Source organism: Prionailurus viverrinus, chromosome X (genome assembly GCF_022837055.1).
Source record: "Prionailurus viverrinus isolate Anna chromosome X, UM_Priviv_1.0, whole genome shotgun sequence".
Classification (NCBI taxonomy): Eukaryota; Metazoa; Chordata; class Mammalia; order Carnivora; family Felidae; genus Prionailurus; species Prionailurus viverrinus.
The window spans coordinates 87,398,836-87,419,083 of NC_062579.1; the positions used below are offsets into that span (position 1 = coordinate 87,398,836).

The 20,248-nt window shown below is 37.1% G+C and overlaps 1 protein-coding gene across 2 annotated transcripts in view; it reads right to left on the minus strand.

The window, feature by feature from the left end:
* Positions 1-483: 483 nt before the first annotated feature.
* The window catches only part of LRCH2 (leucine rich repeats and calponin homology domain containing 2), a 100,340-nt gene continuing 80,575 nt past the window's right edge, over positions 484-20,248 (minus strand). For both annotated transcript variants that reach the window (XM_047844871.1, XM_047844870.1), the window contains 5 exons: positions 18,756-18,813; positions 17,880-17,992; positions 17,558-17,695; positions 17,334-17,411; positions 484-3,233 (listed from right to left, as the gene is read on the minus strand). In XM_047844871.1, the coding sequence (XP_047700827.1) occupies positions 3,114-3,233; positions 17,334-17,411; positions 17,558-17,695; positions 17,880-17,992; positions 18,756-18,813 (507 nt within the window). In that variant the 3' untranslated portion in view covers positions 484-3,113. The remainder of the gene's footprint in view (positions 3,234-17,333; positions 17,412-17,557; positions 17,696-17,879; positions 17,993-18,755; positions 18,814-20,248) is intronic.

Consider the following 20,248-nt stretch of genomic DNA (forward strand, 5'->3'; position numbering starts at 1 on the left):
TCACCTTTAATAATAATATTTACCTGAATAAGCTTCCACTAGTAGGATGAATAATAATTATGAATAAATGACAGTCATTTTAATGAAATAGGTGGAGCTTTTAAAAACTGGAATTACTTGAAAATGATTTTTTTTATCAAATTGCTTAAGGGTAATTCAATCATATACCTCACACTAAATTCTACAATATAAATAACCACCTATCCTATCTTTTATTTTACGTAAAAGTTTATCTGACATTTATGTATCTAAAGAGTCTAACTTATATAAAGGTGATTTATTTTGTGACAGTATCTTAGGAACTGTAAAGAGAATCTGAACTCTTAAGCAACTTACATGAAATATCCTCTTGAAGTCTATTTTTCCATAGTAGAGAATACAAACACAAGCTATCAAATACCTAGGAAAGATGGATGCTGTGATGTTGGGAGAAGAAGTAAAGAGAGAGAAAAGAAATCTCAGACTTTAATTTTTTCATTCAACTTTATCCACAGTTTGCATCGGTAATATACATTTAGTGTTCCATTTATTTTTAAATGCATCAGAAAATCAATTATGATAGATCTGTGACCAATACAAAGATTTCTGAATTCTTCAAAAAATTCACTTAGAAAAGTTGATAAACTAGCATTCTGTAAAGATAATTATTAAACAAATGGTAATGCATTTTTACTCCTTATTTCAATTCTAACATATCCAACATCACTTCTTTCTTGTGCCATACAGTAATAAAATTTAGCAGAAGTAGCTATCTACTACATTTTTTAGGGCCTAATAAAATATTTGCTTGACTTATTTAACCCCTTCAAATCACAAATCCAATTCAAATAATTATAATCATTCTTAATTCAATAAGTGATGAAGTAAATATAAAATAACCATAAAAACCATTTAGAATAAAATTTACACTTATTTTAAAAACTACTAAAAGAAATACATCAGAGCCTTGATAAAATGTGTCCTTGGGGACTATGCTGAGAAACTGACTTAGAGGTGGTGTTGCCTTTTGGCACTAGAGTAAATAGACTGACATGATGTGAACCTCAGATGAACCCATCTTAAATGGAATTTTGCTTTGCGGCGAAGAATGCTGTAAGTGAGGTTCTGGTGTATTTTCCCTTTAAAGCAATAACTGACAAGTAAGTGAAATGCAGTAAGGAAATGGCCTATAATTTCAATGAGAAACAGGAAAATACCTGTAGAATAATTAACATCTAGACTGACTGAGAAGACGAATCCTACCGCATGGGAACTATGAAAGCAGTATGAATGATTGCTGTAGCTCTTAATGGTCACTTGATTTGTAACGTCGTCAGATTTGTACAATAAAAACTAACAACTTGAGATCTTTATTTGCCATTTCTTACCTTTATTACCCAAGTTTTCACTAGGGAGATTGATTATGCCAATGAAGTTTTTTTTTAGATCCAACTGAAAAATAGTAACTAATTAACTGAAATATTTAAAGTAATAAATTACTAATAATTTAATTTTAAACCTTACAGTTATAAGAAGCTTTAGTTCTTTAAAAGCTCCAATTTCACACTTGGGGAATGTAAGGAACACATGTGTATTCTAATGCCAAAATGTAATTATATGGCTTCATTGCCAACTGATCAATAAAAGTAGAGTTGTTTCTAAACCAACCCTTATTATACCATTTGGCACACTAGTTTTTACCTTTTATATATACCCTTTGAAATACCCAGGCCAACACTTTTAATAAGTTGCATCCATATTAAGAGGTAACAAGTGCAAATAATCACGTATTTAAGATATGGTACTTGCTTGGCTACTACAAAAGTAATTATACTAAGGTTCTTCTATAGCAAACTGAGTTATTACAGTAATGTTTTTGAAAAATTCCTGCACTCCTACCAACGTAAATTTACCCAGCTCCAAACTAAACAAGGACTTTAGGTAACATAGCATACTTAGGAAAATATTTATAGAATGGTCTGTGTTTAATTCAACATCATGTTCATTGAGGATCCTAAGATTTACAGGATCCACAAATGGCCAGATTCCAAATACACACCTATTCTTCAATGGCTGCTCTATGAATCTGAAAAAAAAAACAACCCAGCTAATGGCAGCATGCCGACTGAAAGTCCAGACACAGATCCAAACTTTGGCAGTTTTATCAAAGTGTCCTTGATAATGAGTACTTGGCTACTTCTCAAAAACCTTACTGCTTTGTGTAACATTTTCAATACAGAAATAAAATACTCTTCAAATAATACATATTAAAAGATGATTAAGTTTTGCAAAATTAAATAGCATAAATTAAGCATATTAACATTGTTTTTTTTTTTTTTGACAACATGACATAACCAATTTAAGGAAAACTGCAATGGACTAAATAAAAAACCACAAATGTCACCGTGTGAGGCACATTTAAATCCTCACGTATAACTGACCTTACAAAATCTACTAAAATATTTTAAAGTTCCATTGATTCCATTAATACATAAAAAGAAATTGCAAAAATGCTTAAGACTATGTAAGAGTCATCAATTACACAGGCACTTCACATGTAAACAGTCTACAGTACAACTGAAAATATTTTGGCACTAACCTATAATACTAAAAGAATTTAATATAAAGCCAGAGTTCTGCATTTTCTACTCATCTTTTTCTAGAAAACTAAGACCAAAGATTGAAGAAACTGTGTATAAACTAGAATTAGAAGTGTATTAAATAACTCAAATATAGAATAGTTTTAAATCGGTAAAAAAATGATTACCTCATCCAGGTGTTTACTAGTATGCTCTGATATAAAAAAGTAAACCTAATGTGATTATTAAATTGAAACCACATCTTAAATTTAGTATCAATCTGGTTTTTGAAAAATAATGAAGGTTATCAACTGACTCAGTAAAAAGAGAATTTGAATTTATCAAAAACTCTTATTAAGTTAATCCAGTTTTTCCCCCAAAAGAAGTTTGGGCAATTCGAAATTTAACTTTGATGTTTTAACATGATTTTTTTTAAGCTATGGATTGACCTAATAAAATTATTAATTTTGATTAGACATTCTTATCACGAATTTGAGATTTTTTAAATCACTTCAAATAAATGAAACTATACACTTATAATTTTGAAATGTTACATCAAGCTGTAGAAAGCTGAGATGCCTTGGTTGTAGGTAATTCAAGAAGAGCCTGCACTGTGACACCAACTTTCACAAGACCTCTCTCTTCCAGAATATGATGAGGCAAACAGAGTCTTTCCTGAAAAACAAAATAAATGATATCAGAACATCTGTTTTTTAATAGTGCAGTAAAGCCTGAACAAGTCAGAACTGGATTTTTAAAACATGTGTCCTGTAAAACTTCAAGTAGAAAGTACACAATTTTAATTAAATTCTAAACTTTTTATTCTCTTCTTGAGGTGTAACTGCCATGTAACATTATATTAGTTTCAAGTGTAAAACATAATGATTTGAACAGCATTCTCTTCTCTGTATCTATAATGTACATTTTATTTTGTTTGTCCACTTGGGTTTTTTTTAGAGTCTACATGTAAGTGGAAACATACAGGATTTGTCGTTCTCTGTCTGACTTAATTTTGTTTAGCATAATTCCCTCAAAGTCCATCCAAGTCACAAATGGCAAGATTTCGTTCTTTTTTATGGCTGAGTAGTATTCCGCTGTATGTATACCACATCTGTGTCCATTCATCCACCAACGGTCTCTTCGGTTGCCTCCATATCCTGGCTATCGTAAATAATGCCACAATGAACACAGGGGTGTGAATATCCCCTTGAATTGGTATGTTTGTTTTCTTTGGATAAACACTCCGAAGTAGAATTGCTGGATCATATGGTATTTCTATTTTTAATTTTTGAGGATCCTGCATACTGTTTGCCACAGTGGCTGCACCAATTTACCTTCCCATCAACCTGACGCAAGGGTTCTCTTTTTTCCACGTCCTCATCAACATTTTGTCTTTTGGACAACAGCCATTCTAACAGCGGTCAGGTGGCATCTCATTGTACAAATTCTAATTCTAAAATGGCTCTTTCGATAGACTTTTAGGGTATGGGATTCTATTTTACGGGCTCTGTTCTGATCTGAGGTTGATCTGATCCACATAAATAAGCGAATATTTTAAAGTGAGACAGTCATGCTAGAAGTTCCCTAAGCTCTTGTGCTGGAGTAGAAAGAGCACTCCATTTCCAGTCAGGAAATCTAAGGGCCATGCAATACGAAGTACTAAAGGTACTAAAAACTACCCAGAGACTCAGTTTCTTCAACCTGAAGAAAGGACCGTGTAAGAAACAAACTGAAGAGTGTAAACTCTTCAGTCCTGTACAAAATTGGCCTCTCTCGTTCATTCTACCAGTTCTGAGGTTCCACGGTCTCTAATATATGAAATGATTCAGTACTTTTTTTTTGTCTTACTGTTACTTCTTTCCAGCTGCTAGTGATCTTTGTTGCTTCTTAGTTCAGTGCTCTAGAATTTGAGAAGTAGCAACTGCCTCCTCTTGTAAACACATCACATGTCATTTGACCTTAAAGGCAGCTTTGCATTAGGTTTCATTAGCCTTGGCTGATCCTCTTCTAACTTCTTTCCTTTTTGTAAGTAATCTCTACTCCCGACGTGGGGCTCAAACTCACCACCCCAAGATCAAGAGTCACATGCTCTACCAACTCAGCCAGCCAGGTTGTCCCTCTTCTAGCATTCTTGATGTTTTCAAGAGTTCTGTCTTCACTCTCTTCTCTTTTGTACTATATCTTCTCTTTGGTATTCTGAAAGCCTTATCAAAATTGCAAGGGTTAACTAAATAAATTTGGTAGCTATTTCTGAAGAAACAGGGCAGTCCACTGCTTCAGCTGGGACACATATTCATCTCAGGAAAGTAAGCTAGTAATGGATAGTGTGGGCGGCAAACAGACCATCGACAGGACCCATCTGGTCCATAACTATACACTTGGTGAGCACAGTATCTTACAAGTCTAGAAACATTACATTTTTTTCTAAATCCACTGTTTCTTCAAACATGGGGGGCCTTGGCAAGACTAGGCCCCTATTCCCAAACAGTAATAACTATATCCTCCACACTGATGACTTTCAAATCTTTATTTCCTGCCATGACCTCTCTATTGAGCTCCAGATACAAATATGAACATGATACAGCCAAATGGATGTCTAACAGGCAGATCAAAATCAATCTGTCCACAACCGAATTACATCATCACTAAGTTAAACTGTCCTTTTATATTCTGTACCTACGTCAGTAATACACTATTCAATTTCTCTCAATATAAACCTCGGAATCCTAAGTCTTTTCTTTCTTCCTTATTCCCATAAACCATTCACCAAACACTACTGGTAATAATCCCATTTATCAGAAGCATTCTCAAAAACTATCTTCTTATCTCCATTTTCACAATAGCATTTGCTGCCTTTCCAATGTTGTGTTTATTTATTCAAATAATCACTGAAATGTTAGAAAAGAAAAAAAGGTTTCAAATCAATGACCTCAGCTTCCACCTTAGAACTAGAAAAAGAACAAACAAATTAAGCCGATGGCAAGAAGAAAGAAAGAACATATGAAGTTGAGAGAGGAAAGCAATAAAATAAAAACCAGAAAATAATAGACAAAAAAAAAAAAAAATCAGTGAAACCAAATGTTAGTTCACTGAGAAAATTTTTAAAAATTCATAAGCTTCTAGCTAGGTTAATCAGAAAAAAGAAAATACACAAATTACCGACATCAGGAATAAGAGAAGTAACATCAGAAGAGATATTACAAATACTAAACTGATAATAAGGGGACATTATAAACAACTTTATAATAATAAGTTTGACAAACTACATGAAATAGACAAATTCCTTGACACACAGTATACCAAAAGCTCATGCAAGAAGAAACAGAAAACCAGAATAGCCTTGTATCTATTAAAGAAATTAGAATTGTAGTTGAAATCCTTTCCGCAAAGAAAACTTTTGGCCCAGCTGGGTTCATTAAAGAATCTGACCAAATGTTTTAAAAGGAAGTAAGATCAATTCTACACAAAATTTTCACAAAAAGTGAGGAGCAGGGAATACTTCCTAACCTATTTCTTAAGGTCAATATTACCATGACACTAAAGCCAGGCAAAAGATATTAAAAGAAAAGAAAACTAAAGACCAATATCCCCATGAACAGAGATGTAAAAAGTCTAAACAAAATTTTAGCAAACTGAGTTCAACAATATCAAAACAACAACAAAATCTATGATGACCAAGAGGGGTTTATCCCAGAAATCCAGGTTTGAGTTAATATCTGAAAATCAACCACCATTAAGTCACAATACTGTGAAAGAAAAAGGATGTTATCATCTCAGTAGTTGTAGAAAAAGCATTTGACAGAACTCAACATCCGTTCCTGATAAGAACTCTCAACAATCTAGGAATAGAAAGGAATTTGCTCAACCTGATACAGTTCATCTATAAAGAAAAACAACAGCTAACATTTGCAAAGCATATATCTCATAGAGTACTTTTATCTGGAATATAGAAAAAAAACACCCACAACTCATTAATAAAAAGGTGAATAATCCAATTAATAAAGGGGCACAGGATTTGAAAAGACACTTCTCCAAAGAATGTATACAAATAGTCAATAAGCACATGAAAATGTGTCCCACATAATTAGCCACTAGGGAAATGCTAATTAAAACCACAATGGCTGTGGGTGCCTCACATCCAGTGAGCTATGCTAGCTTACTGTCAACTTCCCCTAGAGGGTGAGGGCCCCCAATCCAGCTGCACAGCTGTGGATGCTGGGGATTGTGTTGGATGTCCAGAAACAGTCAGGGGTGGCAAATGGGTCAGATCCACATTTCAGCTCTGGAGGAACTCTGGGTGCGGGGTGGGGCAATGGGATCCTCCAGCCTTTGCATCCCAGGCTCCCCCATCGAGCCCAGAGCCCAATCCCTCCCGAGGCAATGGCAGGACTGGGTCCCTAGCTGACCAGGCGCAGGGATGCCGCAGGGGAGGCGACACAGGCATCAGCCACAAGAAACCGAAAAGCAGCAGCTGTGAACCTCTCCCAAGCACAGTAAATGATGTGACGTTCCCCGGCTCCTCTGAGAATCTCTGCCTGCTCCCTCCTCTTTCCCACCCTCAACTGTGTCCTTGGGGCCTAGGTATAGAATGAAGAAAGCTGAAACAAGTGTTCAAAAAAAAAATTTGTTCATGAGTGTTCATAGCAGCATTATTCATAATAAACAATGAGTGGAAACAGCCCAAACGTCCATCAACTTATGAACTGAAAACAAAATGTGGTATAAATGTTAGTTAGTTAGAAGGTATCAGCCAGGAGGGATAAACTGGTGCTGGCCACACCCTCGGAGGCACCCCCAAAGGTTGACAGCCACACCTTCAGAGCCACCTCTAAGGGCTAACAGAGCAGGAAAGGCTTAGCCACAGAGTTGGCTCAAAAGGCACAAAGGGACTTCTAAGAACTGAGCAAGCACACAAAAGGTTGCCTTGTGCTATCCCCTGTCACCTTAGGTTACCTTAAAGTCACAGCAAAGCCCATTAAAACTCTTGAATATGCAGCACATAAATAAATACAATTATAACAGAATGCATCATATGTAGCTAGAGCTTCTCAGGTCCATTGCCATTCTTACTCCGGCAGGGGCCTGATTTCACTCTTAAAAGTATACTATACTTATCTACTTGATAAACTCTATCTCCCTATTCTGGTCTCAGGTCTCTAATTCATTGCTGCATCCAGGCCAAGAACCTAGTGACCCAGTAACCTAGACATACAATAAAATATTCAGCCATAAAAATAAATAAAGTACCACTTTACACAAGAACACGGATAAACCTTGGAAACATTATACAAAATGAAAAAAGCAGACACAAAAGATCCCATATTGTAGGACTTCATTTATACGTAATGTCCACGATAGGCAAATCCACAGAAACAGAATGGGGTGTGGGGTGCTGGGGGTGGGGAGTATGGACAGGGAGACTACTAATGGGTAAGAGGTTTCTTTCTGGGAGGATAAAAATATTCTAGGGGAGGAGCTAAGATGGTAGAGTACTAGGAGGACCCTAGGCTTCCCTCATCACTGGAACATACCTAGATAACCATCAAATCATTCTGAATACCCAAAAAATCCATTTGAGGACTGACAGAACAAACTGCACAACTAAAGGGAGAGAAGGGGCCACATCATGGAAGGTAGGAGGCACGGAGCTATGGTCTGGGGAAGAAAAGTGCTGCAGAGGGGAGGGAGCCCTGGTTGTGGAGAAAAGAGAGGGAGGGAGAGAGGGAGAGAGAGAGAGAGAGAGAGAGAGAGAGAGAGAGAGAGAGAGAAGCACAACAGGGGGTAGCATAAGGAAAACACTTCTCCAAAGCTACTGACTGGGAAAAGGAGAGAGGCTGATTTTCATGAGTTTTCGCACCCAGTGGGGCTCAAAGACTGAAGTATTAGAGGTCTGTGGCACAGCTGGTCTAGAGCCCTGAGAGCGCTGCAGTGCTCCTGTAAGAGGTGATAGGCAGGTGACCCGGGGGCAGACATGTGACGCGTGGACTGCCTGAGATGCACTGACAGAGACAGTTCTCCATTCTTGGAGCACATCTGAGAGAGGTAGAGTTTCCTCTCCAGGGACAAAGGAGCCAGTGAACGCCATTTCCCACCCCTGCCCCCTGAGCATAGACACAGAGACACCCACTGAGGGCAGCCAGCCTAGGCACTGGTTCTTTAGCGCACTTGGCCCCTGCCCTTCTGGGTCAAACCTGCATCAATCCCAGTGCAGCAAGACCCTCCCCAGGAAGACCGGCACAGGTCCCCCCCCCCCCCCCCGCCATACCTGGGTCCCTAAAGTTCAGAGTTTTAAACTCAGTGGGCCTGGCTGGGATAGAGTCCAAAGTGCACTGCACTGCTCCAGGCAGGCAAACAATCCAGACATATTGTGAAAACAGCAATCTGAAAAACACCTAGGACACATGAGGGGAAATTATTAGCTCCTCTGGGAGGGCTTCCCTGACAGCAGTGAGCATAAACCCCTCTCTGGGGACAAAGGAGCTGGTTGGTGCCATTTCCCTCTCCCATCCCTCAGCATAGACTAACTTCAGTCAACAGCACAGTGCCAACACCTGCTGCTAAAATTACTTTCACTAAGCCCCGCCACCCTTCGTTGTGCTGGTACTGCTTTTCTCAGGCAAACATCCCTGAGAACTGATGCAGCAGGCTCCTCCCCCAGAAGACCAGCACAAAACCCTGCACAAACCACATCTACTGACCATAAAGATCTGCAAGGCTTCAGCTCTAGTGGAAAAAGCATCAGGTCTGTTAACAAGCAGACCAAAGCACATGTAGATAGAACTAGCCACGCTCTGGCCAAGGTCCAAACACTCCCCACTGCAGGCAAGGAGCAACTCTACAGAGGACTAACGGATGGGATACAGCAGTCATAACGTGGCAGCAGAGCACATGTAGCATACGCCAGAGACACTTCCTGAAGCGTCAGGCCCTGGATGTTCTATGATTTCTTATTCATAGAGCCATTAACCTCAGAAGCAGGGAACATAACAGGCTTTCCTAACACACAGAAGAAGACAGAAACCTAGACAAAATGCCAAGACAAAGGAATTCATCCCAAAAGAAAGAATAAGAAAAAGTCATGGCCAGGGATCTAATCAAAACAGATGTAAGTAATACGCCTGATCCAGAATTTAAAACAACAATCATAAGGATACTAGCTGGGCTTGGGAAAAGCATAGAAGACATCAGGGAGACACTTACCACAGCGATAAAAGAGCTTAAAACTGATAAAGCCAAAATGAAAAGTGAAATAACCAAGATTCGAAACCAACTGGTTGTAATGACCACAAGGACGGAAGAAGCAGAGGAATGAACAACATATAAGATAAAATTATGGAAATAATGAATCTAATCAAAAGAAGGAAAGAAAAATCTTGGACCATGAATGTAGACTTAGGGAACTCGGTGGCTTAATGAAGTGTAGTTAACATTCATATCATAGGACACCCAGAAGAAGAGACAGAAAAGGGGACAGAAAATTTATTTGAGGAAATTATAGCGTCCCTAATCTGGGGAAGGAAATAGACTTCCAAATCCAGGAGGCACAGAAAACTCCCATCAAAATCAACAGAAACAGGCCAACACCAAAATATATCATTAATTTGCAAAATACAGAGGTAAGGAAAAAAATCCTAAAAGCAGAAGACAAAAGAAGCCCCTAACTTACAAGAGATGACAAATAAGGTTAGCAGCAGATCTCTCTACAGAAACTTGGCAGGCTAGAAGGGAGTGGAATGATACACTCAATGTGCTGAATGGGAAAAATCTTCAGCCAAGAATACTCTATTGAGCAAGGCAATCAATCAGAAAAGAAGGAAAGATAAAAGAGTTTCCTAGACAAACAAAAATTAAGAGTTTGTGACCACTAAAGTAGCCCTGCAAGAAATATTAAAGGGGACTCTTTGAGTGGGAAAGAAAGACCAAAAGCAACAAAGATTAGAAAGGAACAGAGAAAATCTCCAGAAACAATGACAAAACAAGTAATAAGATGGCACTAAATTCATATCTATCATTACTCTGAATGTAAATGGACGAAATGCTCCACTCAAAAGACACAGGGTGTCAGGATGCATAAAAAACAAGAGCCATCAAGGGGCGCTTGGGTGGCTCAGTCAGGTAAGTGTCCAACTTTGGCTCAGGTCATGATCTTACAGTTCGTGGGTTCAAACCCTGTGTTGGGCTCCATGATGACAGCTCAGAGCCTGGAGCTTGCTTCGGATTCTGTGTCTCCCTCTCTACCCCTCCCCCACTTGTGCTCTGTCTCTATCTCTCAAAAATAAATAAAACATTAAAAAAAAAAAGACCCATCTATATGCTGCCTAGAAGAGACCCATTTTGGACCTATAGACAGCTGCATACTGAAAGTAAGCAGAGGGAAAAACATTTACCATGCAAATAGACATCAAAACAAAAAAGCCAGAGTAGCAATACTTATATCAGACAAACTAGATTTTAAACTAAAGATTGTAACAAGAGATGAAGAAGGGCACCATATTATAATAAAGGAGTCTGTCTATCCAACAAGATCTAACAAGTAAATATTTATGTCCCCAACTTGAAACCCCAAACATATAAAACAATTAATAACAAACATAAAGGAACTCGTTGACAATAATACAATAATGGTAGACTTTAAAACCCCACTCATATCAATGGACAGATCATCTGAACAGAAAATCAACAAGGAACAATGCCTTTGAATGACACACTGGACCAGATGGACTTAACAGATACATTCAGAACATTTTATCCAAAAGCAACAGAATATACATTCTTCTCAAGCACACATGGGACATTCTCCAGGATAGATCATGTATTAGTTCACAAATCAGGGCTCAGCAAGTACAAAAAGATTGAGATCATACCATGCATATTTTCAGATCCCAACGCTATGAAACTGAAAGTGAACCACAAGAAAAATTTTGAAAATACCACAAATACATGGGAGGATAAAGAATATCATTCTAAAGAATGAATAAGTCAAGCAGGAAATTAAAGAAGAAATAAAAAACACACATGGAAACAAATGAAAATGAACAACATGGTCCAAAAGATTTGGGATGCAGCAAAAGTGATCATAAGAGGGAAGTATACAGCAATACAGGGCTACCTCAAGAAGCAAGAAAAATCTCAAATACACAGCCTAACCTTACACATAAAGGAGCTAGAAAAAGAACAACATATGAAGCCTAAAGCAAGTAGATAGGAAATAATAAATATCAGAGCAGAAATAAATGATATAGAAGGAAGAACAAGAACAACAAAAAACCACAGTAGAACAGATCAAAGACACCAGAAGCTGATTCCTTGAAAAAATTAATAAAATTGATAAACCCCTACCTGGACTTACCAAAAAGAAAAGAGAAAGGACCCAAATAAATAAAATCATGAATGAGTGGGGAGAAATCACAACCAACACCACAGAAATACAAAGAATTATAAGAGAAAATTATAAAAAATTATATGTAAACAAATTGGACATTCTAGAATACAATCTGGAATAAATTCCTAGAAATATATCAACTACCAAAACTGAAACATGAGGAAATAGAAAACTTGAACAGACTAATAATAACCAGCAAAGAAATTGAATCAGTAATCAAAACTCTCCCAACAAACAAAGTCCAGTATCAGATGGCTTCAGAGGAGAAATCTAACAAACATTTAAAGAAGAATTAATAGCTATTCTTCTCAAACTGTTCCAAAAAATAGAAATGGAAGGAAAACCGCCACGTTCATTCTACGAGGACAGCATTACCTTGATTCTAAAACCAGACAAACCCATTAGAAACAGAGCTACAACCCAATATCCCTGATGAACATGGATGCAAAAATTCTCAACAAAATACTAGCAAAGCGAATCCAACAGCACATTAAAATAACCATTCTCCACAATCAAGTAGGATTTCTTCCTGGTTGCCAGGGTTGGTCAATATTCACAAATCAATCAATGTGAAACACCACATTCATAAAGGAAAGGATAAGAACCAACATGATCCTCTCAACAGACACAGAAAAAGCATTTGACAAACTACAGCATCCATTCATGATAAAACCCTCAAGAAAGTAGGGATCCAGGGAACGTGCCTCAACATCATAAAGGTCATATATGAAAAACCCATGGCTAGTATCATCCTCGCTGGGGAAAAACGGAGAGTTTTCCTCTACAGTCAGTAATAAGACAAGGCTGTCCACTCTCACTGCTGTTATTTAACATAGTACTGGAAGTCCTAGCCTCAGCAATCAGACAACAAAAAGAAATAAAAGGCATCCAAATTGGCAAAGAAGAAGTCAAACTTTCACTATTTGCACATTACATGATATCTATGTAGAAAACGCAAAAGACTCTACCAAAAGACTGCTAGAGTTGATACACAAATTCAGTGAAGTCGCAGGATACAAAACCAACATACAGAAATCTGTTGCATTTCTATACACAAATAATGAAGCAGCAGAAAGAGAAATCAAGGAATCAATCCCATTTACGATTCTACCGAAAACCATGAGACACTCAGGAATAAACAAATCAAAGAGGTAAAAGATCTGTATTCCAAAAACTATAAAACATTGATGAAAGAAACTGAAGACATCACAAGGAAATCGAAAGACATACCATGGATATTCTTTCCTGCTTTGTCAAAGAGGAGTTGACCATATAGTTGTGGATTCATCTCTGGGTTTTTTATTCTGTTCCACTGATCTATGTGTCTGTTTTTGTGCCAGTACCATACTGTCTTGGTCCCTACAGGTTTGTAATACAGCTTGAAGTCTGGATTTGTGACCCCCTCCAGCTTTGCTTTTCTTTTTCAGGATTTCTTTGGCTATTCGGGGTCGTTTGTGGTTTCATACAAATCCAAAAGCACTATTTTTAAACATGATAAATTTTACTTCAAAAAATATAAAGCTTGTGCTGTTTGGAAGATACTATAATGAGGGGCACCTGGGTGGCTCATTTGGCTAAGCGTCTGACTCGACTTTGGCTCAGGTCACGATCTCATGGTTCTTGAGTTCAAGCCCTGTATTGAGCTCTATGCTGACAGCGCAGCATCTGCTCGAGCTTCTCTCTCTGTCCCTCCCTCTCTGCCCTTCCCCTTCGTGCTCTCTATGAAAATAAATAAATAAACTTAAAAAAAGATACTCTAATGAGAATGAAAAGATAAGCCAAAGACTTGTGATACAATATTTGTTTATCACATATCTGGTAAAGAACTTAGTTCAAAATTTATAGAGAAATCTCAAACTCAGTGACAAGAAAACAGCTCAATTAAAAAACAGACAAAAGAGGGGTGCCTGGGTGGCTCAGCTGAGTAAGCATCTGACTCGATCTTGGCCCAAGTCTTGATCTCACGGTTCTTGGGATGAAGTCCCGCGTCAGGCTCTGTCACTGATAGTGCAGAGCTTGCTTGGGATTCTCTCTCTCTCTGCCCCTCTCCTGTGCACACATGCATGCGTTCTCTCTAAATAAATAAATAAACTTTGAAAAAAGAGACTAAAATAATAGAAGATTAGAATAGAATACGCCATAAAAGAAGCCATACCAATGGCAAATAAGCCCTTGAAAAGATGATCAACATTATTAGCCTTCAGGGAAGTGCAGATTAAAACCACATTGACAAACTGGTACATACCTATCACAATGGCAAAAAATAAAGAAAAAAAAACCACTATATTAAATGCTGTTGAGGATATGGAGGAACTAGAACTCTCATATACTGTTGACAGGAATGTAAAATGGTACAACTACTTTGGGAAACAGTTTTTTACTTTCCTGTAAGGTTAAGTACACACCTACCATATGTTTCATTCATGTTACTCCTGGGTATCTACCCCAAATTAAAGAATGTATGTATATATTCAAAGATTTGTGTATAAATGTTCATAGCAGTCTTGTTTGTCTCAGTGGTCGCTAAAACTGGAAACAATCCAAATGACCATCAACAAGTCAAAAGACCAACAAACTGTGGTTCACAATGAAATACTACTCAGCAATAAAAAGGAATGATCTATTTATATATGCAACATCACTGATGAGTCTTAAAACAATTACACTGAGTGAAAAAAGCCAGAAAAAAAATCATACATATTCTATCATTCCATTTATATACAACTCTAGATAGAAAATGCAAACTATTTTTTTTATTTTTATTTTTTTTACATTTATTTATTTTTGAGAAACAGAGTGAGACAAAGCATGAGCAGGGGAGGGACAGAGAGAGAGAAGGAGACACAGACTCCAAAGCAGGCTCCAGGCTCCAGGCTCTGAGCTGCCAGCACAGAGCCTGACGCGGGGCTCGAACCCACGAACCGTGAGATCATGACCTGAGCTGAAGTCGGATGCTCAACCGACTGAGCCACCCAGGCACCCCAGAAAATGCAAACTAAACTATAACAACAGATAGCAGATTAGTGGTTACCCACAGAAAAAAGGATTGCCAAGGGACACACGGAAAGTTTTAGGGGTCATGAACATGCTCATTATCTTGACTATGGTGATGATTTCATGGTGTATGCATGTCAAAACTTACTTAATTGTATAGCTTATCTATATGCACTTTATTGTATGTCAATTATACCTCAAAAAAGCTATTAAAACACAAAAATCTCTTGGGGCTCCTGGGTGGCTTAGTCAGTTAGGCATCTGACTTCGGCTCAGGTCATGATCTCATGGTTCGTGAATTAGAGTCTCACATCGGATGAGCTTGAGCCCAACTTTGGGTGAGCCTCACTTCTCTCTCTCTCTCTCCCTCTCTCTGCCCCTCATGGGATTCTCTCTCCCTCTCTCTGCCCCTAGCTCACTTGCACCCTCTCTCTAAAAAAAATACAAAAATACAAAAGTACATGAAAATGAAATAAAAAACACTAAATGAAGAAACGGACTCTATATTACAATTTCTAAGTCAAGGAAAAACAAGAAGCTAATGCTAAAACTCTTTCCCCGATACCAGTAGCTGGGAAGTTTGAAAATGGGAGTTGAGGGGCGCCTGGGTGGCGCAGTCGGTTAAGCAAGCGTCCGACTTCAGCCAGGTCACGATCTTGCGGTCCGTGAGTTCGAGCCCCGCGTCGGGCTCTGGGCCGATGGCTCGGAGCCTGGAGCCTGTTTCCGATTCTGTGTCTCCCTCTCTCTCTGCCCCTCCCCCGTTCATGCTCTGTCTCTCTCTGTCCCAAAAATAAATAAACGTTGAAAAAAAAAAAATTAAAAAAAAAAAAAAAAAAAAAAAAGAAAATGGGAGTTGAAAACTGGTCCTTCCATAGTCCCTCTTGTGGTAGCATGGGTGGGTTACTAACCCTTTCCTAAAACAAGCTAGAAAGAGAGTATTAGACTATGCTAAGTAGAATAGTTTCCGTTAAGACCTTCCTAATTGATGCTTCTTGCCTACTGTACCAAGAAGGTATCTGGAATATGTTGCAATGTCTTTTCTTTCATATAAAAGAACACAAATAGAGAGTATCCAAGCTTGAGGATATGTTCTCAAGTTAGATCACCTGGGTTCATAGCTTGGCCCCCACTGTGCACTAAAGATGAGACCTTGGACAAGTTCTCTAACCTCCCTGTGCCTCAGTTTACTCATCTGTAAAATGTGCATTCATTCGATAAATGTTTATCGAGAATGCCCCCCCAAAAAACTCTTAAAAATGATAAAACAGAAAAATATATATAATGTAATCCTAACTAGAAAACAAAACTTCCTAATTTTTCTGTTTTCTCAATAAGAGATTAAGAGTCTAACAAAGAAGAACTAACATAAAAATGTTTAAGAATTAAAATTTTAAAACATCATGTCAAGCATAAAGATGTAATTAGAGAACAGCAGCATATAGTTTCGAAATTACAGGGTAATTCAACTGATTCTCTCTATATAAATTATATTTATTCACTTGAGGAAAGAGATTAAAGTGGAATCTGTCGACCAGATTATTAGGACACTGGTAAAAAGAGCTAAATGAGCACAACTCAATATATAAATGTATCAAATCAACACACTGCACACCAAACTTAATGTTATGGATCAATTATATCTCAATAAAAATGAATTTTTAAAAATAAAAGGATGTCAGCAAATTTGACAACAAATTATATTTGAAAAACTAAATAAAGAAAATAAAAGGGAAAAGTATCACAACTATATTGTGATCTGGTAACAACACCATGTCCTTTCAACACCTGATCATCTTGATGTTGGGCCTATGATGTTTTCTAAAAAAGTAGTATTTTAATTATTTGTTTTCATTATACATTTACAATACTACTTTGCTAATTTTATAGTACTGCAATTATCACCTGAAACATAAGCCAAATTCTACAAATTTCAGACAAAGTTTGTCCCATGAGAAATTGTCATAATATGTTACTAATATGTAGAATTCGACATTCTAAAGTTTAAAACGCTGTTCACCCTGAATGCAAATCTTCTGATGAGAGTCTACCCATGGATTTACAAAGCAGTCCAAATGTGTTTCAGCAGGAGAAAGGAAAGCAGCAACTGCATCACAATCAACTTTTAATATAGCCACTAAGTTATGTTTTCTCAGTGATATGTATGATTACTGCATTTTTCCATATATGTAGCTATTTTATAAATGACTTTAAAAGCAGCTTTAAAACATTCATTAGACAGCTGCTACAGTTAAAGCTGGAACTCAGTAAAAGGTACCAAGAGAACGTATTCATTTTCATGTCCACAAAGCATTATTTGTTCCTATTGTGAAGAAGAACCCTGGTATGCACATAATAAGTTAATATTTAAATGATCATTTTGTTAGAAAAAGAACAGTTACCTGTGAGACACCCAACTTTTTACATGCGTCAAGAAAATTTTCTACATTTCTTCGACATTTTGCCATGCTCAGTTTAGGCTGTGAAGTAAGGGGAAAAAGGTATTTTTCAGGCACACTTATACAAAAATTAATCAAAACTAAAAATTACATTTACTGACGTGTATTATTTAAAGACAGTTTTGAGAAGCTCTATCTTCCTTTAGAGAATTACTGAAGAAACTTACCACTGCTGGTGATGGCACGTGAATACTAGCTACAGAGCGTGGCCTTATATGATTGGCTAAATGGCAAAGAACAACCCCATCCATCAGTGCAGCTCCAATGTCATCAGGCAAAATGACTTTTAACCTGGATTCGAGATTCTATAAAGAAATGGGTATAAATCACAGACATTCTATCTAAATATAAATGCTATATATTTGTATCAGTAACCATTATATAATCCAAAATTTTAAAAAGCTTTGCAAATAAAATGCATCTAGCTTGCTAATTTTCCAAGTTAAACTCATTTCTGCAAAGCAAATCTGTAAGGTCAATCTCGCTTACGTTGCGAAGTTGTCGTATTTGCTCTCGTTCTTCCCGGAGATGTTCCATCTTTCTTCTCATTGTAAATCCTGGATCTGCTGCCCCATATTCCTGACGAGATGAGCGGCTAAAAGCTATAAAAACAGACATTTCCTAGCTTATCACAAGGCTAACAGGAAGAAGCAACCAGCAGTGGGGGAAGAGGCATGATGAAAAAGAATCAGTACAAAACTACAAAAAACACCATCACTCAATACATTCTAAATACTTTTTGTAGAATATCATTGAAATCTACTTATGTGCATAACTGAAAGCAACAGGGAAGACAAGTGTAACAATTTCTACCACCCATACATGTTCTTATTTAAACATATGTGATTAGAAACTTATGATCCAGGTTAAAAATTGTTATTGAACATACATCAGCCGTTATTATCTTTAAAGAAAAAGGAAATTATTCTTGAAGGTCAATACAGTTATTCAGGAATAAAAACTATAATTCAATACCTTGCCAAGTAACATGGATCCATTTTCTTTTGGGCTTGCCAAATGCGAAAAGATCCCTTTTTAAAACCACAATATAATGGAGTGCTACAATTTCAAACAGTGTTTGGTCTGCTGGCAGAGTGGTCATTCTAAGAGCAGTCACAGTAGAGTAGAAATAAGACTGCAGTATATCTAAGGCAAAAAGCTGAGGTTTCAGGAGCTTGAAGGTAAAGAGGAAGAAAGAAATGGGGGATGGGAATTGGAAAGACAAATAAGGTTAAGAGAAAATTACTTTTAGGAGAGGGGAAAGAATCTATGTGTACTTAAAACTACGGAATCAATCCCATTTAAGCAGGAAAGCTCTAGTTTCATACATAACCAATAAATTTTATTTGCAGAATATATATTTACCTGATCTAGGCTTCAAGCCAAAAGGACCATGTGAAAAACCATCAGTTCTATCATACTCCTAAAAAAAAAAAAAAAAAAAAGAAAAAAAAAAAAAAAGAAAAGAAAAGAAAGAAAAAAAATAAATAAATAAAACCACTTCTCTTTCCAAATAACCAAGGTAGTTATTTGTATCCGTTTCAATTTTAGAAGTATTTGGTTTTTTCCATGATTAGTGGAGCACAGAAAGGTAAACTGCATTTCAATTCAAATCGATACATTTCACTTTTAAAAGACCTACAAATATTTGCTAATTGATCTGACTGCATAAGCTTTTAAATACTTCTCTCTCATAGTTTAAGGAAAATTAAAAATTATTGAATTACATAAAATAAATAGGTATTTTTTGAATGAAGAACCAGATTAAAGCCTCCGAAAAAAATGAAGTAAGCTTCAATGAAGAAATAAGTGAAATCAGCAACATTTACTAAGTGTCTACTACGGACTTGACATTGAATAGATAATCTGAGGCAAATCTACACGTTCACGGTAATAGGGAGTGACAGGTGATACCAACAGATGACAAATTATCATCTCTTCTATTTTAAGGTTCATTGTTTCCAAGTGCATTTAGAGGTGTGCTATGGAAAGAACTGTGGTATGTTTTTAACGTCTGAGCTTGGAGTTAGAAAGCTTAGCAAAACATTTAATTTCTCTGTGACTACTTCTTCACATTTAAACTGGAAGACTGTTGTGAAGATTAACTGAGATGACTAAAAGAAAGTACTCTGGAAATTGTACAGCTGTAAGAAAACAATTTTAGCAGTAGCTTACTTAACACTTGCAACAACTACAAGGGCCTCAGTCACTTCCCTACCATTTATTGACTGGGATCTTTGGCAAAGGTTACCAGTCTCCTCAGCTATAAAATTATGAGGATAATACTCAGCTCATGGGGCTGGCTCTAGGTTCAGGTGGACAGGCAAGCACTTTGTTAAAAGTAGAGTACTATAACTAGGGGCGCCTGGCTGGCCCAGTCGGAAGAGCATGCAACTCTTGATCTCGGGGTCATGAGTTCAAGCCCAACGTTGTGCATGGAGCCTCCTTAACATTTTTTAAAAAACGGAAATGAAAATAAATAGTATAGCAATATACTAAATGTTTTTACCATTTTGTTTTACAGATGAAATGGAAGTTATCAGAATTTCGGTGATTCTCTGAATCTTCTGCTGATTAGTATGGTACATGCAGTTCAAGTTGAATGTTAATTGAGCCACCACCACATGTATTCATCACCCTATCCACCCACAAGCCTCACGATTTGTTCGTTATTTTGGTTAAAAGTATTATGAATTCCCCCAAATTTCATTTATCCAAATGCAAGCAACATGTATTATAAAAGCAATATAATTTATCTGAGAAAATTGGCACTAATACTCTCTCCCCATGAGCATAGATCATAAAATCATAAAGCAACCAGGCAACTAGTCACTTATATGCTTACATTTTTATAACTG